The 25,007-nt window shown below is 43.2% G+C and overlaps 1 protein-coding gene across 1 annotated transcript in view; it reads left to right on the top strand.

Moving 5' to 3' along the window:
- Positions 1-25,007, top strand: part of PARD3B (par-3 family cell polarity regulator beta) — a 538,536-nt gene that overhangs the window by 340,810 nt on the left and 172,719 nt on the right. The window contains exon 19 of the mRNA XM_060281957.2: positions 15,925-16,035. Within this exon, the coding sequence (XP_060137940.2) occupies positions 15,925-16,035 (111 nt within the window). The remainder of the gene's footprint in view (positions 1-15,924; positions 16,036-25,007) is intronic.

Raw genomic sequence — 25,007 nt, 5'->3', positions numbered from 1 at the left:
AATACCACACTTGTTATGATAATCTCTTTTATTTGGAAGGATCCTCCGCTTATTTGCAAGAGCTGGCTAAGGAACGGATTTATAACAGTGTCATATTTTCCTATCATACATGTACTATCCTTGCAACCACATAATGCTTCTGCGGCTAATGCTTATTAAATAACAGTTTTGTGTGACTTCTGGAGGCTAAAGGATTGTAAGAAGATCTAAAGCCAGGGTCCACGTCACAATAATTGGTTGCACCACAAGGAGTATTCCCTAAATATTTTGGGAGATGGTGTATTTCTCTCAGGTCACTACTCTAAGTGAGTTTATAGAAGATATTATATAACCCACACAAGAGGTCTGAACAGCACCACAAAGCTTCTGTTCACATGGGCTGGAGTCCTGAACATAAGTGCAATTACTGGAAGGAGTCCCATTGTTTATACAGCATCATTATTTTTCTTCTTCGTTCTTTTCTCCCTACCAAATTTTTGAACTGGATTTCACGTCTCTCCAATTTTGTCCCTTTTGTGCCCTCCAACCCATTTCTGCTCAAAACCGCTGGGTTGTGTTTTTTTAATGCTTTAATCAAATGAGTGGCAAGTTTCTTCCAACGCAGTTGCTTCGGCTTGCTCAGCCAAATTCCTTCATATCTTTATTTCTGTAAGAATGTGTTACTTCCCACTCTTGACTTCATCCACTCTGCATTCATCTGCTTGAAGCACCATTCTTACAAGGCAGCTGAAAATAAGCTATTCAGTGCTTTGAGTTTTCAGAAGGAGAAATCTTACCAGATATATAGTACTTTCTGAGTGTTTAAAGTGTTTCACAAACATTGGCTCAGTGACCCCCTTCTATAATTTAGCAACCTCTATGACTGAGGTGAGATTTGAAATGGAAGATTCCTTCCTCACACATTGAGATACACCAGCTCTTGACTTCAAAGAGGACTTTTCTCTCCGAATGTGTGTTTATTCTCTGTCCTTAGTCTGATTTACTGAAAGCAGTGATAAGAGTTAACCATAGGGGACTCAATCATCCCACTCCTGTATGATTTCTCTTTCACTCTTATATTTTCCAGCTGCCACCCTATTTCAATTTAGTTATTCTCTCATTCATAGTGCACATCCAGAGTGCAAAATGCCTTGTCCATCCCATATTGCTGATCATAGCAGCATTGTTGTTGTTGTTTAGTCGTGTCCGACTCTTCGTGACCCCATGGACCAGAGCACGCCAGGCACTCCGGTCTTCCACTGCCTCCTGCAGTTTGGTCAAACTCATGTTAGTAGCTTCGAGAACACTGTCCAACCATCTCGTCCTCTGTCGTCCCCTTCTCCTTGTGCCCTCTATCTTTCCCAACATCAGGGTCTTTTCCAGGGAGTCTTCTCTTCTCATGAGGTGGCCAAAGTATTGGAGCCTCAGCTTCAGGATCTGTCCTTCCAGTGAGCACTCGGGGCTGATTTCCTTCAGAATGGATAGGTTGGATCTTCTTGCAATCCATGGGACTCTCAAGAGTCTCCTCCAGCACCATAATTCAAAAGCATCAATTCTTCGGCGATCAACCTTCTTTATGGTCCAGCTCTCACTTCCATACATCACTACTGGGAAAACAGCATTAGGCATTGTTTTCGGTTGACCTACCAAGGTTAGAACTAGATGTTAGGTTGGAGCCAGACTTGGTAGACCCATTGGGACTTGGTTTAGTCATTGCTGTAGGGATGAGGAATCTGAATTTTTTAGATCCCAGTTCAGTCCTAGCCCTGTTAAAAGAGTTTAGCATTAGGGGAAGGATGAAATTATCTTTTTTCGGAAGAATATATGCTGTAAAGATGAATGTGCTACCTAAAATGTTGCTTTTATTTCAAATGATCCCAAAGAATGACAATTCAAAGAATGGCAAAAAAGTATTATCAAAATTTATCTGGGCAGGGGTGGGGAACGGTTTCTCTCTGCCAGATTTGAGATTATATTATGAAGCATCCCGTCTAGGTTGGTTAAAAGATTGGATATTGTTGGAGATTACAGATTTATTAGATCTGGAAGGTTATGACAATAGATATTTTTAAACTGGATACAACACTATACACCAGAGGAGGAGTAATGGGGCTGTTGCTTTAGGTGACAGGCACATGGAGGTTGGAACTAGGCAATGTTTATTTCCCCTCCCCTCTTGGTATAATAAGGAAGTAAAAGGTGGGAGCCAGAGGGTGAGAGTTCAAGGCTTCCTGCTCTGTGTTTCTTAGCTTATGACACAAAGCCTGGGCCATCTGCCCAAGACCAGCAAAGGTAGGAGCTGCTGCTATCCCCACCCTATTTCCAGCTTACAAAAAGCTTTAGCCTGCACAGGAGCACAAAGATTGCTGCTCCTGGAAATACACTGGGCTAATGCCAGGACTTGCATTCATAGTGTCACCTCAAGGAGAGGCTTGAAGTTTACCACACTTTTGATCTGAAGTGCATCACCCTCTAATAACAATGTGAAATTTAGTCCACTTGAGTGTTTAATAGTTTATTCATGCGGCTTCTTTTGAGTTATTTTTTTTCATAATGGTTTTGTCTTGGGATCATAGAATTGTAGAGTTGGAAGGGACCCTGAGGGTCATCTAGTCCTGACTGATGGCCATCTAACTTCTGCTTGAAAACCTCAAATGAAGGAGAGTCCACGACCTTGCGAAGGAGTTTATTCCACCATCAAACATCTATTTCTGTTAGAAAGCCCCCCCCCAAAAAAATGTTTAGTCAGAATCTCTTTTCCTGTGACTTGATTCCGTTGTTACGGGTCCTACTAGAAAACAAGCTTGCGCCATCTTCCATGTGACAACCCTTTAGATATTGGAAGATAGATGTCAAGTCTCCTCTCAACCGCCACTTAAATTCACAATGGACCCTGAATAAACGCCTGCCTGACATTTGATTTGACTATAAACACCTGCCTGACATTTTGAGAAACCATCATTCCTATCACCATCAGATCTCAAAATAAAGGAAGATCTAGATTGATAGGTATAGATATAGATATGCCATAGCTGAAGTGCTCTGGAAACTTCAGTGTTGTCTAGCTGTGCTTTAAATCTGAGCAGCAACTAGCTTGCATGGCTTCCACTTTCATGCATTCTGTGAAGGGCTAGGTGTCTGGCCAGTTGTTCCCAGGCTGTGAGCTGGCTCCGCTGTGATTTACTGTGCATATTCTCTGCCAGCTACCGCCACCCCCTTGCAATAATTCCAGCAAGATCCATAGAATTGCAGTGCACAGCACCCATAATTTCTGCCCAATAAGAATATAACCAGAAAGCTTTTAGGTAGTTAGAAAAACACTAAAAATGTAAAAGATTTCTTTCATTAACACTCCTATTAACATAAATGTAAAATGAGTCTGGGCTGGTAATCACAGGCAGCCAGTCTGACTCACTCCTGCACCGTAAAAGCCTATGTATGAAAGTAATTAATCAAAAGCACAGTGCTGCTCCAAGAGAGTATTTCTCCTGCTGTAAAGCAGAGTGATAAAATAACTTAAAACACACGGCAGTAGTGGCAGTTAATAAGCTTTTTATAGTCCCTGTGTGGACCTGGAAATCATACCTTATTAGTATCTTTATCTTTCTCACTCACTTTTTTTACTTACATTTGAATGTAGCAATGAGGGGGTTTCCTGTATACATTTCCCACCCCCACCCCCCAAATATCGAGAATGTTTTGCTGTATTTTTATTTTACTTGCCTTCAAATAGAAACGAGAGTGGGTTGATTTGAACTGAACTTCCTGTTGATAGTTGATGTTGTTTCCTAAACAGCGGTGCAAAGCTGACCATTAAACACTGTTAATTTACAACTCAACAGAATATTGTTTATACAGTGGTGCCTCGCCAAACGAATGCCCTGTAAGACGAATTTTCCGTTTAACGAAGAGATTTTTCAAGCGGAGGTTGCCTCGCAAGACGAATTCATTTTGTGAAAAATTTGTCTAGCGAATTGTGGTTTCCCATAGGAATGCATTGAAATTAAATTAATGCGTTCCTATGGGCAATTTTTTAAAAAAATAATAATCAATGCATTCCTATGGGATCCGCTAGACGAATTTTTCGCAAAACGAATTGACTCACAGAACGAATTAAATTCGTCTAGCGAGGCACCACTGTACCAGTGGTTTTCTACCAGTGTGCCAAGGCACCCTGGGGTGCCTTGAATGATGGCCAGGGGTGCCGCAGGGAACGCTGGGTTCTGTCCCTCTTTCCTTCCCTCCCTTCTCTGGTGCCTTCTCACATCTCTGCCTCCCAAAGGCTTGCACAACTGTTTGTTGCAGCAGCCCTGGCTATAAGCGCCGCAGGCAAATGGCGCCTCTGGGGCTGGCCAGGGGGTGCTGGTTGGCAGGAGCTGAGGTGGCCTCAGAGTAAGAAAGCAAGTGGGTCAGGGAGCCCAGCCAGCCAGTCCACTAGCTCTTGCTGTTGGGAAGGGACATACAAGCCCCAGGCCCCTATGGGGCAGTGTGAGGAGGCACCTCTCTTTGGGGTGGTGGTGGTGGTGGAGGAGGAGGAGGAGGAGAAGCTCAGAGACCAGGGGTGGCAGCAGTAGCTGCCCAGAGAGAGAGGAGGCTGAGGGAACACTCCACCAGGGTGGGTGTTCGAAAAAGGATGGGAGGCTGCCGGCTCTGCGGGCAAGGGGTGACATAACTGGGTTCTGGAGCCCCATGGGTGCTGCAGAAAGAATGCAGTTGATCAAGGGAGCCGTGGACTCGAAAAGGTTGAAAACCTCTGGTTTATACCGTTGTCTCATTCTTACAACCAGGTCTTGTATCTCCCACTGTATATACGTTTCAGGCCTTCCTGAAATATTGTTTCTATGTACGTGAGATTCTAGTGGTTAGGTCAACAGTATGGAGCCACAGATGGGTGGCCTAGTGTCTTCTGTAACAAGTGGCCCAAACTAATGAAGCACAGTCAGTATTGTTGCAACCAGTATAGCATCCGTGGTGAGGGATTTGTCTATCTCAGAAAACTTGATTCCTCAAGCTAGGAGGTTTCTGGCCTGTGGCGCTAGTATCCCAGCTAGAACTTCCATCTGCTCCTCCTCTAACCAGTGGCCTCAATGGCACCCCACCCATACGCCTTCCAGTCTAGCGCCTGCAGCACTTGTCACGTGAATCTACCCTCAGAAATAAATAGGAAATCGTTTTGTTTCCTCTGAGCAGAGGCCATTTCCTGTTATTTTAGGACTAGTTGGCATCCATCTATCTTGAGATACAATGGAGTGTGTGTCCTGGGGCGGAGTCAAATTGCTGTGTTAGCAGCATCAAAGTAACTTCTCTGAGGCACAAGCCTGAGCAGTGTGTATGGAGGTTCTGGTCTTCCCAGACAACAAGACCCGCCTCTTGGTCTTGCTGACATGGTCCAAGGGAAATGGTCTTGGTGATATGGTCCAAATGGAGCAATGCGTTTGGCACAGGCTTGGCAGCAAGAGTTTCCAGAAGGAAACGTACAAAGTGTCGTCCAACCATCTTAGGGACTCCACTCTGGACTTGTGTAGGGTTTCCTCCTTAGCCTTTTCTTCTCCCGAAGTTATCCCGCAAGGCAGCGGAGGTTTAGGGTTGGCGTTTCCCTTCTTCTAGATGGGCTACCTGCCCAGGTTGACGAGCCCCATCTGCTTTAAATGCTGGTGAAGCCCCACAAAGGTCAGTCCCAACAGAAACAGTAGCAGGTGTGGTTATGGGTTTGATGGTGCGTCCCCACACCTCTTCATTTTTGCTTCATGTAATTTGCAAGCCACTTTAGTTTTGCCAAAACACAGATCGCATCTACAGATGGCAACATTTAGGTATGAGTTTTGCTGTTGATGTTGCTGCTGTGTCGTCGTCCCCTATCCCCGCTATTACTGGGTGACCTTTTGAATTAATGTTCCTTTCTCACAAAATGCTTCAAATGCCATTGTGTTCTCAGTTAGCTGCTGTGACATCTACTGATATGGGAGACCTAATTAACCAAAAGAATTCCCAGTTGCTGAATTTAGCTAGCAATCTGCTTAGGACTCTGTCCAGCAGATGTTTTTTCCTGCATTAGAAGTCTGGGGACTTTGTAGACCTCCCTGCTCTTTAATCCTCAAAGTAAATATCAACACATTTGAGATGTGGAAACTGGCTCTTCAGCACAGAAATGAAATGTTACCATGGCCACCGCTTTTAGGTCTTGCATGTAAGAAATCCATCGTGGGAGCAACAAAGTAGATTCACAGAACAGCAAGTTCATCTTAAGCCTGCCTCAAAATTAAAAAGGAAACAAAGAAAAGATGATGTCACTGGGTTGAGTAATAATCAGCTCTTCTCATTGCCTGGGCAAGTCAGCATAGATACAGAAATATTGTTTCTCTGCGCATTAGTAAGTTGATAATAATAATAATTTTATTATTTCTAAACCGCCCCTCTGGCAGGGTTTCCCCAGCCACTCTGGACAGCCTTCAGAAGTTATAAAACATAATTGACAAATTAGATCAACAAATATTCTTGTACACAACCACACATTCCATATTCAAATGATGGACCCACTTTTTATTTGTTACTAACTGTTTTATTGGGGAGGGACGTGGGTGGCACAGTGGTCTAAACCACTGAGCCTAGGGCTTGCTGATCGGAAGGTCGGTGGTTTCAATCCCTGCAACGGGGTGAGCTCCCATTGCTCGGTCCCAGCTCCTGCCCACCTAGCAGTTTGAAAGCACGTCAAAGTGGAAGTAGATAAATACAGTAGGTACCGCTCCGGCGGGAAGGTAAATGGTGTTTCCGTGCGCTGCTCTGGTTCGCCAAAAGTGGCTTAGTCATGCTGGCCACATGACCTGGAAGCTGTACACCGGCTCCCTCAGCCTGTAAAGCGAGATGAGCGCCGCAACCCCAGAGTCGTCCGCGACTGGACCTAACAGTCAGGGGTCCCTTTACCTTTAACTGTTTTATTAAAATAGTTCTAACCTGCTCATATCAAGCAATCTCCGGCCAGGATATGGTCAGTAAAACCACAATTCAACATGCATAACCGTAAAGCAATAATCATAGTATAAAATCAAACAATCAGTCAAAGCAGTATAGGCACTGAGCAGAAATCAACGAGACCCGCATGTTCTTTTAAATTAAAGATGGAGCAATGGCATGACTTGACACTGGGATAAAACCAGGGTCATTTACAAGTGAGCCTGCAAAGAGAGGCCCTTTCATTATCGGGGTGCAACAGCAGAGAAAGACCGAGCTAATCCAGGCCAGTGGAATCTTTCATCCTATGGGCCTCCTGTGCTTATATCTGCCCTCCAGATATAGAGCTTGGGTGCAACAGAGGTGGCAGCTGTTTCTCACACAGCATCTGAAATAAGCTTATACCTCGAATGTGTAGAATGCTATTGTTGGTGGCATATGTCAGACTCTGGAGATAACGAAGGAGTGGCCCTTTGGGGGTGAAGTCAAACCGTGGGAGATTTACAGTGCCTGCTGTTGCTGTAGAGAGGCCAATATGGGAGAGACATGTTTTGTTGCAGCTGGGGCAGAGGGTAGCTTCCGGTCGTGCTGACGCAGGCGTACAACGACGATTCTATTCTTTGCACTCCTCTCAGCAGTCATCCCTCCTCTATGGGTGCATGACCTTTCTGCCTGTCTCCAGGCACTGTGATTATCTGCAAGCGGTTATTACACAGTGGGCTGAATGTTGACCGCCTTCATGTCATGTTTGCAACCATCTTTGTAGCGCAGAGATGGTCTGCCAATGGGCCTGGTGACCGAAGCCAGCTCCCTGTAGACCACGTCCTTGGGGATCCTGCCATCTTCCATTCTGGGGATGTGACCAAGCTAGTATAGGCATAATTTGGGGGGGGGGAGTGTGTGTGTGTGTTGTTGTTGTTGTTTAGTCGTTTAGTCATGTCTGACTCTCCGTGACCCTAGCAGCATTGTTGTTGTTTAGTCGTAACCGACTCTTCGTGACCCCATGGACCATAGCACGCCAGGCACTCCTGTCTTGCACTGCCTCCCGCAGTTTGGTCAAACTCATGTTCGTAGCTTCGAGAACACTGTCCAACCATCTCGTCCTCCGTCGTCCCCTTCTCCTAGTGCCCTCAATCTTTCCCAACATCAGGGTCTTTTCCAGGGAGTCTTCTCTTCTCATGAGGTGGCCAAAGTATTGGAGCCTCATCTTCAGGATCTGTCCTTCCAGTGAGCCCTCAGGGCTGATTTCCTTCAGAATGGATAGGTTTGATCTTCTTGCAGTCCATGGGACTCTCAATAGTCTCTTCCAGCACCATAATTCAAAAGCATCAAATCTTCGGCGATCAGACTTCTTTATGGTGCGTGTGTTAGGTGATAATAAGTGTAAGGCAGCCTTCCCCCAACCTAGTTCCTTACAGCTGTTTTAGACTACAACACCCCCCAGCCCTTGCAGCTCTATAATGTCAAGGCTGATGGGAGTTGTAGTTCAACAACAGCTAGTGGCATTAGATTGGGAAAGACTGGTGGTAAGTTGCTGTTTAGCTGCTGTGGCACATACCACTGATTCGTATTCCTGTAGCCAAAAGTAGCGCTCCAGAACTTGGGCCACTTCTTGGTTCTCGGGGTGTTGTTGTTAAAGCTAGTATCAGAAATTGCTGGGGAGTGTATCTCATGTATATCTCATGTATCTGCATTGCTTGTTCTCAAGTACAGTATGCTGTTGGCTTCCCCCTGAGCATGACTCTTCCTTCTTCAAAAAAAAAAAAAAATCCTGGTGGCAAGTCGCATAAAAGAAAATCCCTTCCTGCTTTCGTATGCGCACCTCGTATGCACAATGCATTTGGAATATTGCCTTTCCCTTGTAGACAGAATACTAATGGCTTTATAGCTACAGCTGCCTTCATAGTGTCTCACAAACTTCCGTCTGTGTCACCAAAACACTGTACAGGATGGCATGAGGCCACAGTGTTTGTAACTTGATATATCCCCCCTCTCTCCTTTTTAATGCAGTTTTGAAACAGCAATTCTGAAATATTTAACATATTAAGTAGCCAACGGATTTGTTCATCTCTTCCGAGTCTATCCTCTCCTCATTGAATTGGCAATTTGGGCTCCAAGGACACAGGTTGCCCCATCATCACTTTCTGACACTCCTCCCATACCTGAGGAATAATACTTCCATCTCTGGGTATTTTGAGGTGTGGTGTTCTTTTCAAAGGAATCACACAAGAAGATCTCTTCAACAGAAAAGCTTTTGTTTCTATTTATACTTGCTGTGAATTGTGGCCCAGTCACCACCTCTGCCTCCCTTCCCTTTCTAGAGCACCCTCTTCTCATCAGCATCATGTGACACTTCTGGATCCTGAGCCCTTAATTATTGTTAATTAATTATTGGTGCTGCTTACACTTCATTCATGTCTGCACAGCCATGTGCTTGCATTGATCATGAAAAGTTATCTGAGCGCATTCTCCCAGAGAGGAATTGGGAACAATGGATAGTATATGGTCCCATGGCCCAAACCTATACAGGCAATCTAGACCACAGCTGGACTTCAACGCTGCTGCTTCCTTTTGGTTCCAGCCATGTTCCTGCACCAGCCTGCCATTCAGAAACCTAAGGCTCCTCAGATATTTTCATTTCCCATTTTACAATATTTCAACAACAAAAACCAAATCTAAACAAATTCGACCTCCCTTTTCTTCCCCTCTGCGCTTCCTTATCTTACTGCATAACCAATTCAGACCTATTTACAAATTTAACCTTTTGAGGGCACAAGGATAAGGGGACGGCAGAGGACGAGATGGTTGGACAGTGTTTCTCGAAGCCACCAACATGAGTTTGACCAAACTGTGGGAGGCCGTGGAAGACAGGAGTGCTCTGGTCCATGGGGTCATGAAGAGTCGGACACGACTAAACAACAACAACAACAACAACAACTCCCTTTAAGTTATTTCTTACTGCTCGTGTTTATGTCTATCCTGCTAGCGTGTTTTTTTTATTGTTTGCAGTTTGTCTTCATATATTCAACAAATTTTCCCCATTCTATTAAAAAAAAGTCTCTCATTTTGATCTCTTATTCTTCCGGTAAGTTTTGCCATCTCTGCATACTCTTATCAGTTTTAATTGCCAATCGTCTTTCATTGGGGCTGCTGCTTCTTTCCATCTTTGGGCAGCAGAAATCTAATGTTGCTCACCATACTTTTGTCTAATGCTACGGCTCTCGGCTCCCTTTCCTTCTGTCCTCCTAATTTGACCAGTAACAGAACGGCTGCCGGATGAAGAGACCTGTTCACCATGGCTATTAAAGGCAGTCAGTTCCTTCCACTCTTTCAGGGCTGCCTTCCGCAGATGATTGACACCCTTCCACACCTGAAGCAACAGAGTGCTGTTGCACTGAAGGATAGAACTCCATCCTATTTGCTGCAATAGACAGACCTGGCTTACACTTATGAACTTCAACACTTGAGTGTATTCGTGATCTCTGAATCATACCAACTGTAGCAGTGTACCATATTTTTTGAAGGCGTTCTCTGCTTCCGGTAAACCAGGCATGGCCAAACCTGGCCCTCCAGCTGTTTTGGGACTACAATTTCCATCATCCCTGACCACTGGTCCTGTTAGCTAGGGATGATGGGAGTTGTAGTCCCAAAACAGCTGGAGGGCCAAGTTTGGCCATGCCTGCGGTACACTTGGTAACATGAATCATGGAAAGAGGGTAGGAGACCGGGGATAAGATAATACTATGGGCTGAAGTCAGACATGTTCATACTTGGAACAGTTCAATTGAAATCAGCGAGACTTGAGGTAGTTATGATTACCTTAAGTTCTATTAATGTCATCGAAGTATGAGAAAGGGGGTATGGTGTGTTTTCAGATGTTTGCCTACTTTTCTGCTCTGGTGTAAAGCTAAATGGGAAATCTTTTTAAGGATTTCATTTTTTATAAAAAAAAGTTTTAAAGATCCAACCTGGGGGCAAAGATTGTTTATTTAGTAGATCAGGTGTGCTAAACAACTACACACAGCTTTGCTGTGAAGCCAAAAAAAGCAGAAAAAAATAATTTCCTTCTAAATTTACTAACCACCTATTAGTTTTTAATCACATTTCAACTTACCAGTTTCTCGCAACAACAGAAACTGTACCGCTAGGCAGCAATGATTTTCCATATTGTTTGATTGGCGGTTATTGAAATTAAAATTGTCATTTCTAAAAATAAAGCTTTTTTCTTCTATGCAAAAGAACCAGTATCAGATTCAAAGAGACAGCAGAGGTAAATTATGTAGCTGCTGCATTCCTTTTTATTATGTAACTTGTGTTGATATATGTTATTATGTTTGCCTTTTCCCCCATCATAATATAAAAAACCCCAGCAATATATATTCTTTTTTAAAAATCTATAAATGCTAAATCAAATACTAGACCCCAGGCCTACTTAGATGAAACTATAAGGAAATGAATGCAGGTAGAACAAAAGTATGTTATGGAACATAGCCAGGGTTTTTCGGTCCTGTCTAGAAGCAACGAGGCATCCATTGAATATCTATGCTTTAGTCAAGAAAGCTATCTTCTCAGCCGCTCTTAGATCCAGACCTTTCCGAAATTGATTTGAAGGCCATTTTACACTATGCTTTCAATTATACTTGCAAAGTTGTGCGATACAGTTATATTGACATTCACTTTTCTCTGTTTAGGTTTTGACCTACAGTATATTAGTTGTCTGAACCTATAAAGTTGTATATCTACAGTATCTACGTGTAGTTTGTGATCTCCTTGTGTTCATGGAAGGGATGTATTCTGAATATTCTGCCGAAGTGTGAGCTTTATCCTTCAGAGGGGAGTTCGTGTGGATCTGAAGGTAAAGGGGCCCCTGACCATCAGGTCAAGTCGTGTCCGACTCTGGGGTTGCAGTGCTCATCTCGCTCTATAGGCCGAGGGAGCCAGCGTTTGTCCGCAGACAGCTTCCGGGTCATGTGGCCAGCATGACAAGCTGCTTCTGGCGAACCAGAGCAGCGCACGGAAACGCCGTTTACCTTCCCGCCGGAGCGGTACCCATTTATCTACTTGCACTTTGATGTGCTTTCGAACTGCTAGGTGGGCAGGAGCTGGGACCGAGCAATGGGAGCTGACCCCATTGCAGGGATTTGAACCACCGACCTTCTGATCAGCAAGCCCTAGACTCTGTGGTTTAACCCACAGTGCCACCTGGGTCCCTGAAGAATCTCCCCCAAATCCTCCTCTTCTAATGATCTCTCAAACAAACAAAAACGGGGAGCAGATATTTTCTATGTACTGTTTTCCACTTCCATCTTGAAAAGGAGGAAGGTAGAAACCAGTGGTATTCCTGCTCTTAAGGAGGGCAGTGTTCTCCACTTCTTCCATTCTCTTTCTGTTTTCTGATCGGGTTTCTCAGTTGTTTCTTTTATCCCGTTCCTTGTGCGGAACAGGCACTGTGTTTGGTAGCATATATAGAAATCAGGGCTTCAGTTTCCCTGGACAAGAAGTCCGTATCTGAAGGAAGACGGGTGAAAGGAGTAGAGCCACTGAAAACATCTGCATGGACTTTATAGGGGAGAGAATTATTTTTCCATGTCTGCTAGCAAAGAGAGAAGTAGCACTTAAGACTAACCAGCCATGGAGAAGCTGTGGTCCTTCATATGTCATTGGAGTACATCTCCCAGCAACCTCATGGTCAGTGGTTCCTGATCATGAAAAAATAAACAAAAATGATTTGATTTGGTCAGGTCCCCCAGTTTCTCAGTTGCTTTATAAAAAGCAGCAGGGCCCTCAAAAACATGTTCAGCGACTTAAATGGTGGTTGTTGTTGTTTTGTCGTTTAGTCGTGTCCGACTCTTCGTGACCCCATGGACCGGAGCACGCCAGGCACTCCTGTCTTCCGCTGCCTGCCGCAGTTTGGTCAAACTCATGTTCGTAGCTTTGAGAACACTGTCCAACCATCTCGTCCTCTGTCGTCCCCTTCTCCTAGTGCCCTCAATCTTTCCCAACATCAGGGTCTTTTCCAGGGAGTCTTCTCTTCTCATGAGGTGGCCAAAGTATATGGTGGTACATATAACAAAAAATCTGCCAACTGGCTAAACACTGCAACAATGATTTAATATTTAATAGATTATTTTATTTCATTTTTCTGTTGGAAGCCACCCAGAGTGGCTGGGGAAACCCAGCCAGATGGGCGGGGTATAAATAATAAAGTATTATTATTATTATTATTATTATTATTATTATTATTATTATTACAAACAAAAGAAGCAGCCAGTCCCCCAGTTCATATGTATGTCCTTATGTGTGTGAATGCACACACAGACATACACACTCTTAGCATGGGCAACGCGAGATATTTTGTTGCCTCAGGTGCAACGGCAAATATACATACAAATACCTATTTTGGCACCTGAGGTTAAATAAAACAACAACAACATGTGTGCATCTCCCTCTCCCTGGCAGTAAAAATGCAACAATAATAAACTGAGCAATGTTCTGCCCTTTCGTGATGTTCAATGTTGCATAAGGCAGCGGAGGTGACCAGAGCATAGATTCCCGAATCCAGGTTATCTGTGATCTGATAGGGTCATAATTGCACCCATAGTCAAAGTATGTAGAAGGCTCTCTACATCACCTGGGCTGATGCTGGAAGGTCCACTCTTTCAGACCCCATCTGAAGCAGACTCCATTGGCACGTGATGGTGTCTGTCTTGTCCAGGCATAGGCAAACTCAGCCCTCCAGAAATTTTGAGACTACAATTCCCATCATCCCTGACCACTGGTCCTGTTAGCTAGGGATGATGGGAGTTGTAGTCCCAAAATATCTGGAGGGCCGAGTTTGCCTATGCCTGGTCTTGTCTGTACAGTGGTACCTCGGTTTATGAACACAATTGGTTCCGGAAGTCTGTTCATAAACTGAAGTGAACTTTCCCATCGAAAGTAATGAAAAGTGAATTAATCCGTTCCAGAGGGGTCTGCGGCGTTCGTAAACTGAAAATTCATAAACCGAGGTGTTCATAAACCGAGGTTCCACTGTATACTGTACACATTTTTTCCTTTATGGTAAGACTTTTTCAGTCTGCAGTGAACAGCTGGGGGATAGTCTGTGGTACTGTGTTGCCTTTTAGGGGCTATTTTTTTTGGTGTGCTGTAGTCTCACTGCTTGAATTCATTAGTAATTTGAGTTCTATAAGATTGCCGTGAAACCCAAGATCTCAGTGTTGGTCACTGGAGAAATGCCAGTATTGAAGAGGAAAATATAGTTCAGCCAACAGGCTGGAGGCCATGGAGAGCCTACTTAATGAATAAAAGAACATTTTCTAGACAAATGAGAAACTGGATTTTTAAAATCACCTGAAGATTCCGTCGATAGATATGAAATGTGCTTATTGGATACATTTGGAGGCATGTAGTTTTATGTAAAGTTATCTACAAGGGTTCAGTAGGCAGAAGGTAGCATTTAGACTGAGGGAGATGTCTCACATCTATTGCTTCTTGATTCTAATTCCTGGTTTTATGGAAATCGAAGACAAATGCTTTCTGTTAAATAGATGGCATTAGGGATGAATGGTGAATGAAATATGAAATATTCAGCATGTATTGAGCTACGCAAATAATGAATTCCTAAAATGTCTTATCATTTCATCAATGGCATTTGTTTTTCTTACTGATCTAAATCGGTGCTATATGCTTCCAAAGTTGTGGTTCTTGCTGTAAGTTAAAAATAAAATAAAATTGTAATTTGGCAGTCCGCAGAGGAGGGCACCCCATTGTCCTCTGGTCAGAGATATATTGGTTTTTAAAAAATCCTTATTCATTTGTATTTTCCATATCATTTGCATTCCCTCATTTAAAATCCTGTATTGCATGGTCAAATTTTCAAAGAAACAGTCCTACATGCAAATTTGAGTCAGAAAAAGCAGCATAATGCATGTAACTAAATAAGAAGATAAAACATTCCAACTGCGGGCATTAATCTTGGTTATAAAAGTTGCAGTTCTAATCCATAATGCTTAATATATATATGCGCACAATTGAAAGCTATTATTTGCAGGACCTTTTATGTCGCTGCCATATGCAAGTTACTTGTTCGTAATGAAAAAGAGCATTGAGTTTTGCAAAGTGGTTTTTCCTAAAGCAAATTATTTTTGTTGTTCATCCAATGTAGTATCATTTAGTTTGACGCTGTCTATGCATAACCTTTATTTTAGAGGTAAAGAGAATGCAATCTAGGCTGCGCATGATGTGTAGGAGGTTTTACTGATGAGACCAAGATATGGTGTGGTGGTCCCTTGTGTTAGCTCGGAGGCTGCCAAAGGATTACTTATACACAAGCTGTCCCTGGGGAAAGAAGACCCGTCAGCTCCTTCAAAATTTATGCTAATAATAGTCTAGCACTGAAAACTCCATTCATTTAACATCTTGAGAAATCTCTAGCATGCATTACTCATGTGTCTTGGAAAAATTAAGCTCCAAGTGTATGGAAAATTAGTTAATTCATACTCTGAGGAATGTTTAGTTATGTATCAGCTTTATTTTAGGAGTTGTACCAGAAGCAGAAAGGGACTTAGGTGGCGCTGTGGGTTAAACCACAGAGCCTAGGGTTTGCCGATCAGAAGGTTGGCAGTTCCTGTTCTTCGGTCCCAGCTCCTGCCCACCTAGCAGTGCAAAAGCACATGAAGTGCAAGTAGATAAATAGGTACTGCTCCGGTGAGAAGGTAAACAGTGTTTCTGTGCACTGCTCTGGTTTGCCAGAAGTGGCTTAGTCATGCTGGCCACATGACCTGGAAGCGGTCTGTGGACAAACGCAGGCTCCTTCGGCCTATAGAGCGAGATGAGCGCCGCAACCCCAGAGTCATCGGCAACTGGACCTTTACCTTTACCAGAAGCAGAAGCACATTATACTGTACTTGTTTAAATCATGTGGGTTTTGGTTTATGCCCAGTTTTCCTCCAGTTTATAAGCCTCCTTTAATCTCACCTCTCCTAATTCCCCAATTAGGTTTGGCAAGAAAAAAGAGGAGAAAGGTGCCAAAGGGGATCAGAAGGGAAACTCCAAGCATGGCACGCTCAGAGAAGAGGACCTGGAAAAGATGAAGGAGGAGCGGGAAAGGTGAGTCTGAGCGACAGGTATAATTTGTCCTGTGTTCATTGAAGATGGGCGAGAAGCCAGAGCAGATACAGCTGACATAGCAGCCCAGTCATGCTGCAACCAGTGTGTCCGTCATTACACTCTTGCAGACAGCCATGTTGTTTAGCTCTCCTCAGTCTTTTGCCAGACACTTGCGCCACAGCAAGCCTCACTTTGCCTCTCTAAAAAAATAATGTCTGAACTAATGGGCATAGCTGCCAAGTTCTCCCTTTTTTTAAGGGAAATTCCTTTATGCTGAATAGGCTTCCTCACGAGAAAAGGGAAAACTTGGCAGCTATGCTAATGGGTGGAGATAAGGGGTGGGCTTGTGGATTTAATTAAAGACCCCCACCCCCATCTCTTCCATCATAATTCAAGCTGTATCTGTTTCCGCACTGAAAGAGGTGTTGGGGAAGGGAGACAGATCCCAAGTGCAGGTAAATACTTAAACCCTCCTCAGGTGTTCCTCATCACACAATTGCATTCATGCATGCAGGTGGAAGGATCCTGCCTCCTTTGTCACATCACTTTTTATGTGTTGTGATGGTAACATTTGCAGCAGGGAGCCAGCATTTAGGTTCCATGTGTGATTTAGAGCCCTGATCTTCCCGGGAGCAAGAAAAGGTAAGATTGTTGTGCCTGACTTACGCACATCATTTGGCTTGGTGGGTCACAACTTGTGACCATAAGGCTAATGGTGCTTGTTTGTTTGTTTGTTTGTTTGTTGGGGCATTTATACACTGCCAGCTCATAAGAAAAACAATGTTGTGTACAATGAAAATCCTTTAAATGTCATAAAATACAAGACCACATCACCCAGCAATGAACAAAATTAATTCTGTTAATTAGTTCTGGTTGCTCAATGCAGCAAATTGTTTCATTATAGTTTGTTTATAACATGATTTTCTACATAAAAATATGATCAAAGCTTTATAGAATGATGAAACCTTCTAACAATATCTGACAATCACAAAATCAGCAGCCATGCCAAACAAACTGTAAAGTGAAACACTACCCCCCAGTTTCTGTTATGGCACAACTGACAGTCTGTCTAGTAGAAATGGAACTTTATCCTGAATATACACAAGTGTTTTTTACAAATTAATTAGTATTTGGCCAAGGTTTGCACCAGTGGTACTGAAATTTCTGTAACATATGCCTGGTACTGCTAGCCTGGGTCCTCCTTTATTTTAAACTTCTAACTCCCCATTTGGATGCTGGCAATTTGAGAGGTATGTGTCCTTCATTTACAGGAGCCAATGTCTTTTATTAGGATCCTGGCAAGCTAAGAAGTATGCGTCCCATCTGTTAAAGGGCCAGTGTCATTTGCAAAATCGTTGGCAGACTTAAAGGAATGATCCCGTCTGTTTCTAGGGCTAATGTTCCAATTGGACGTGGAATAAATGTTGTTAACATTTCTTTTAGTGATAAATTCTCTTCCGAAATAGAATGTATTCCCTGGAGTGACAGTTAATTGGTAAGAGCCTATTAAAAACAGTCAGTTCAATGCCTTTATAATTCTGGTTTATCTTCTCTAATAATTATTCACCTTTCTGACCTGGAAATGTTTGAGACTGAAATGGAGAACAGCAGGTGTGCTTAGAAGCTGATGAACCTAGATGATATTTTTAACTCACATATTTGATTCTTATCCCACAATTAACGAGAGCTGAAACATCAACTTTTTTTCCACTGGGCAATTTCATATCCTTTTAATTCTGTCGTAAGGGGGTGGGGGGGTGGGGGAATGCTTATCCAGTGAACTCCCAAAGGATGACTTGAGATAAGCAGGCTATTTCTGTTTTCTCTGTCATATCTATATAACCTCACTGTCAAGCTCACATTGCTTGGAGCAGTGGTAGCTAGCAACTGCGTCACAAGTCCATTGCAACGTGTAAGAATGCTTCATACTAGCAGATGCATGCAGTTCCACAGTTCCCCCCCCCCTCTAATCTGATGAGCTAAGCAACTTGAGAAAGGATTGAATTCATGCTCCTTTGGGAGGAAGAACAGGGTCTAAATGTAAATGCAATTCAGTAAATGTAAACGAGTAAATGTAATGGTCCGTATAGTTAAAACTATAATAAAAAAATTCCTTCAGTAGCACCTTAAAGACCAACTAAGTTTTTATTTTGGTATGAGCTTTCGTGTGCATGCACACTTCTTCAGATACCTATAGTTAAAACTATAGTTTTCCCAGTAGTGATGTATGGAAGTGAGAGCTGGACCATAAAGAAGGCTGATCGCCAAAGAATTGATGCTTTTGAATTATGGTGCTGGAGGAGACTCTTGAGAGTCCCATGGACTGCAAGAAGATCCAACCTATCCATTCTGAATGAAATCAGCCCTGAGTGCTCACTGGAAGGACAGATCCTGAAGCTGAGACTCCAATATTTTGGCCACCTCATGAGAAGAGAAGACTCCCTGGAAAAGACCCTGATGTTGGGAAAGATTGAGGGCACTAGGAGAAGGGGACGAGAGAGGACGAGATGGTTGGACAGTGTTCTCGAAGCTACGAACATGAGTTTGACCAAACTGCGGGAGGCAGTGCAAGACAGGAGTGCCTGGAGTGCTATGGTCCGTGGGGTCACAAAGTGTCGGACACAACTAAATGACTAAACAACAACAAGGGGTCACGAAGTGTCGGACACGACCAAACGACTAAACAACAATAAACAAGTAAATAACTGGCTTCAAACCCATGCTGTCTGTGACCACCTGTCCTACTGGTTGGGCAATCAGTGATTATTTTATGCTGACTGTGTTTTTGGATGGAAGGATGGATGGATGGATAAGATGAGTGATAGCTTGTTTGCAGGTACAAATCACCTGTATGATGCTTCATTCATCAAATGATGAACATGTATGTACAGTATGAACTGGTCCCTAGGAAAGACAAGTCTGAAGTAACTCAGGAGCCTAGTTTGGGCTGGTAAAAATAATTTATTGCTCAGCCCTTGGAAAGGTAGCAGATGTTATTAACAACAATAAAAAGGGAAAGCTGCCTACCTTGTGACATATTACTGGAAGGGGTGAAATTGCAAGAGAGTTTGAAAGATAAGCTCCAAGTTATCCAGTTGAGTGGAACTTTAGTGCTTTATGTTGTTATTGACTGCTACCTAATGATAGCTTACATAGACAGTAAAGATGAGTTTTATAACTCTGTCCCCAGATTCACTAATCCCATAATGTATAATGTAATTCAGGCCTAAGATTTTAATGCATGTATTGGCAACGGCGACTGCACAGCGAGTCGGTGCCATAGATCTTGCTGCCACTATGACTTCACTAGCTGCATACTTTGTCTTGCCTTCCAAATGGACGAAAGCTTCAGGAAAGATTTACTAGAATGTAGACTCTGCACATTCCTTGCTAGGAGAGAAATTAATTTATAGTGAAACGTAACAATTGACGGGCCCGGAGTCGAAAGGCGTATTGTATGTGGTGTGCAAAAGTCACAGGTACAAACAACTTGGCCTTGTAGGAGATCTTAATTGCTCCCCTAATTCGCTGTCATTGGTAAAAGTTTGCTAGCCTCCTACTGCTCACTTTCCATGCCTGGTAACATGACAGATTTTGTTGGTATTGGTGGTGAAGGGAAACAGGGAGAGAATTAGGCCAAGCCCAAGCACTCTGGCCTAACTTGGTGCTGCTTTTAAGAAGAAAGATTCTGATGCACTACCCTCCTTCCACCCAACACTGAGGCCTCCGTTAACCAAGGGCTGGTAGAATAGGCCAATGTAGGGTTTTGTTTTGTTTTTGTGGGTGTCACAGGTTCATATATTCCAGTTGTTTTGGCTTGCTGTGGCCCATGCACAGTTTCACATATGGTGCACGTCAGATGCAAAAAAACAAAACAAACCTGGGTTCCTACAATACTACTGCATGAAAACTGCATTTTCGATGGAAAATGCAAGTGCTGTCCATTCCGGGGAGAGAAGCCTCAAAGAAGCAGCTGCTCTTTGGATGGTAGGAGCCAAGCCCAACCAGTCAGATAAGAATTGGCCAGTCTAGCCAGCCATTGAGACTGGAGAGATACTAATGCAGGCTTCCTCAACCTTGGCCCTCCAGATGTTTTGAGACTACAATTCCCACCATCCCTGACCACTGGTCCTGCTAAGCTAGGGATCATGGAAGTTGTAGGCCAAAAACATCTGGAGGGCGGCAGGTTGAGGAAGCCTGGTCTAACGCGTAACACCAGACAAGGGTAAAAATACCCAACATGCTCTCTTCTTTGCCCACCAAGTAACTCAAGTTGTGTTGAGAGATGTCTGCAAAGAGAGAATGGGCCAACCTGTCTGATCAGCCTGACCTCCTTCCTGGCTTGGTTGTCAAGAAAAAAAGAGCGAAATCATCTCAGAGAAGTGAGAGAGAAAGCTTGCTCTCACATGAAGCAATTCCTTCTGTGAAGCAAATGTCTCCAACACACAAAGTGGAGAGGATCATGCTGAAAGCGGCCATCTCGGTTCCGACTGGGCTCAGCTGATGGGAACAGTTCTGCGATAGATGTCTCCAGAAAATCTTCTGTTGTCACAGAGGCTGACGAGTGAGCTCTTCAAAATGATTTTAGTTAAGGAAGCACAATGTCCTCTGTAAGTGTAGATTGGCTAGCATGGCTGTCAAGTGTCTTTCCAACAGTAAATGGGGTGTTCTGACACCTGGCAAGGATGATCACAGTCATGTAGCCCAATCAGCCAAGAATGTGCAGATGTCAAGTCTTACCGGGGGGGGGGGGGGAATCCACATACAGTACAATACAGTGGTGCCTCGATTAACGAATGCCCTGCTTAATGAAATTTCCGCTTAATGAAAGGATTTTTCGAGCTGAGGTTGCCTCGCTAGACGAATTCATTTCATGAAAAATTCGTCTAGTGAATCGCGGTTTCCCATAGGAATGCATTGAAATTCAATTAATGTGTTCCTATGGGCAAAAAAAAAAAATCAATGCATTCCTATGGCATTTGCTAGACGAATTTTTCGTTATAAGAAAAGACCCGTGGAACGAATTAAATTCGTCTAGTGAGGCACCACTGTAAGTCTTAGAAAAGGCCTGTGCTAAATTGCTTTTAAAATTGTTTAAATACCTGACCACCACTTATGTGTGTATCATTTAGATTTTCTTATTCACATCTCTACAGCATGGGCACAATGTTTTCCTACACCTTCCTGTTTTTAAGTGTCTTTGGAGCTGTGGTTGGACCTGAATTTCTTTTCAGCTGAAGCTCAAATGTGCAGATTTCTTCCCCTCCTCACCACCTGCACTGACGGCTTGTGCGTTGGAGGTTCCTGTGGAGATGCTGGCACAGAGAGTGTAGTCCACATTGTAAACATAGCTGAGCTGCACCCCTTTGAAGCTTCTGGTAAATGTTCAGTGCCTTTCATGCCTGGAAGAAGCTGCTCGTCTATGAGTGGCAATAGCCGGACAAAACCAGTCAGGTGGCAAGTGGCGATCCCCAAACTTTGGCCCTCCAGATGTTTTGGACTATAATTCCCATCTTCCCCAACCACTGGTCCTGTTAGCTAGGGATCATGGGAGTTGGAGGCCAAAACATCTGGAGGGCCACAGTTTGGGGATGCCTGGGCTAGCAATTTAGACAGGAGTGATGCAGGTGGCACTGTGGTCTAAACCACAGAGCCTAGGGCTTGCCGATCAGAAGGTTGGCGGTTCAAATCCCTGCGACAGGGTGAGCTCCCATTGCTCGGTCCCAGCTCCTGCCAACCGAGCAGTTCGAAAGCACGCCAAAATGCAAGTAGATAAATAGCGGGAAGGTAAATGGCGTTTCCATGCGCTGCTCTGGTTTCGCCAGAAGCGGCTTAGTTATGCTGGTCACATGACCCGGAAAAACTGTCTGTGGACAAAAGTCTGCTCCCTCGTCGGCCAGTAAAGTGAGATGAGCGCCACAACCCCAGAGTCGTCCGTGACTGGACTTAACGGACAGGGGTCCCTTTACCTAGCCATTTAGACACGAGAATATTCGTTGGTCCAGCCAACAATGTACTAAAGCTGTAGGTGAAAGTCACCCTTGACACATCAGTGAGGTGACCCAAAACTAAAGATCACTTCTCTTTAAGGAGGCCACTGCTGTTCTTCATTTCCCAGGGATACAGTTTTCGCAGAGAGCAAATTACTAGTCCTTCGTAATCCGAGCTATTGTCTCATCAGAGTGAATCTGTTTTATGGTACGCATGAAGTCACTGTGTAGATCCTGCTTTTCAAAATTTGGCTAGACCAGCTTCAAAGCCTTAAAGTCTATCCATAAAAGGAAAACATTGTTTTCAGTGTATTTTCTTTTTAATTGAGATGATTCAGTTTTAAACCACTACAGATTAAATTTTCAGTATGGGAAGAGGCAGGCTTCCTTTTCTGAAATGAAAAGTGTCTCCCTCCCTCATACCGGTGAGGCTACTCATGTTGCTTCTTAAAACTCTTGTCTTTGAAGATCTATCTAAAGTAAACCAGATGTATTGAGTATCTTGTGCTGTGTGATAATTTGTCCTCTTTTATGAAACTGAATTTAATATTAATATCTGCTGAAAGAGAGCTGTTTTCTTGATTATTTACCTGTTTCTCCTAAGTATCCCTACTGAGATTCTTATTTTCAGGAGATCCTTACATCTTTCTGCTGATAAATAAATATAGATACACACACCAAAAATGTGTGTGTGTGTAATAATTTATTGTATTTTTCATAAAAGTTCATTGTAGAACATAAACTGTAAATATAAAGGGCCCATCTCCTTCTCCTGTCCCCAGCAGCCCCTGCCCCCGCTCCCTCAAAATGACCTCCAGAAGGTTGGGGGGGCCCTCTGGAGCAGATGGGGGGGCTACTGGGGAAGAGAGGGAACAAAAGTCCCATTGAACCAAGGGAGCTCCACAGGCACAGCCTTGGATACAGTTAAATCTTGATGCTGGTTCCTTTGTGATGGGAGCTTATTAATAAAAACACTTGCGCCTCTGGTTTTCTCACTGGAGAAAATAAATGTATAAGGAGAAAAATAAGAAGTTGAATGTATACCTGGCTCTTATTTTCAGCAGCCGGCAAGGACAGAATATTTAAGCAAGTGAATCTCAGACTTAGGACCTTGCAAATGACTTCAGGTTTGTGGTTTACTTCTAGGAAGCCTTCCAATACTGTAGAATTGTTCTCCCCTGTCTTATCAGCCCTGAGCCTTGCCGCATGTTAATACTCTTTAAATCAATACATATGTTTTTGGAAAGTGCAATTTAATATTGCAGCTCTGAGCATGCTGCACAAGCTACATTCATCCCACAGAAGAAGGGGGAAAACATTTTTATTCATGTGTATGGGGAGAGAGAGAAACTGATTTACTATGGCTTACTGGGACCATGCAAGCTTCTGGGCAAAGTTGCTTCACATCCACTTCCATAGAATCATAGAATTGTAGAGTCAGAAAGGGCTGTGAGGGTCATTTCATCCAACCCCCTGCAATGCAGGAATCTTTCGCCCAATATTATCCTGCCTTGTTTGTTTGTTTGTTTGTTACTCCTGTGCCAATCTTGGCTACATTTCAGGGTTAGTGAAGAGAGAGCTTAACCATAAGTCTGGGTTCAGACGTTGTTGTTGTTTAGTTGTTTAGTCGTGTCCGACTCTTCGTGAACCCATGGACCATAGCACGCCAGGCATTCCTGTCTTCCACTGCCTCCCGCAGTTTGGTCAGACTCATGTTGGTGGCTTCGAGAACACTGTCCAACCATCTCGTCCTCTGTTGTCCCCTTCTCCTTGTGCCCTCAATCTTTCCCAACATCAGGGTCTTTTCCAAGGATTCTTCTCCTCTCACGAGGTGGCCAAAGTATTGGAGCCTCAGCTTCGGGATCTGTCCTTCCAGGGAGCACTCAGGGCTGAATGGATAGGTTTGATCTTCTTGCAGTCCAAGGTTGTTGATATTTCTTCCGGCAATCTTAATTCTGGTCTGGGATTCATCTTGGCTTAGCTCAATGGGGCATGGGAATAAATAAGACCAGGGAGGAGCAAAGTGGATTTCAGCTCTTCTCTAAGAGCCCGAACATCTACGTGGTCCCAGTAAGACACAGTTTGGATTATTGTGACCTTTGAACCAGGCCTGTATATTTGAAGGAATGCTGGAGGCTTGAATATCTATTTCTAGCCTATGCAATGTTTCATCTTTTTTCTTTTCTTTTTCAAGTGATAGTGGATATCAACGTTAAGGCAGATTGTCCCTCAGGTTGTGCCCGAAATGGATACCAGAAATAGATTATTATTATTATTGTTTCTAAAATAACATTAAATAGTAATTGTATCGATAGATATAGAAAGATATTATACTAGAAAATCTTATTGAATTCCAAATAAAACATAGCTAATGTTATTATAACCACAACCCAACGTTAGAACGCGTGTATCTGTGTTGAATCTCCTATACATTTTGCATTGTATTTGGTAAGAGTTAATTCAACACAGCATTTCTGTTCATTGAATATTCCTGACTTAGCAGCACCGCTAGGTTCTGTGGTTTAGACAAAATAAAGTTTTGGATGAGATCCCAGTTTTAATAGTCCCAATTTATTATAACCATTGAACTCTGATCAGATCACAGATTGGATGAGGTCCCAGTTTTTTAAATGTCCCAATTTACTGCTGCCTCAGAACCCTGATAAGAATACATATTTGATTAAGGTTGGGATATATATATATATATATATATATATATATATATATATATATATAATATCAGTTAATTACTTTTAGATTCTTATTAGATCATAGCAGCATAGCTATGGTATGTCTAATTTATGGGGAAAATATACTGGCTGGTGTTGTGCTAGACAAGGTTGCCATTCTATTTTATGCTGACTACACGGAGTTATCAGATTTCTGGTTTCCAAAGAAACAGCAAAAACACAAGACAAAAGGGTAGGATAGTCAGATCTTCTGCTGGTATACACACCAAAGCATGTAAAAGCAGTTTCACTT

The sequence above is a fragment of the Zootoca vivipara genome, chromosome 1 (assembly GCF_965207765.1).
Source record: "Zootoca vivipara chromosome 1, rZooViv2.hap1.1, whole genome shotgun sequence".
NCBI classification, from domain to species: domain Eukaryota; kingdom Metazoa; phylum Chordata; class Lepidosauria; order Squamata; family Lacertidae; genus Zootoca; species Zootoca vivipara.
The sequence above is the reverse complement of the archived record's forward strand: the minus strand, read 5'-3'. Positions and strand labels throughout refer to the sequence as shown.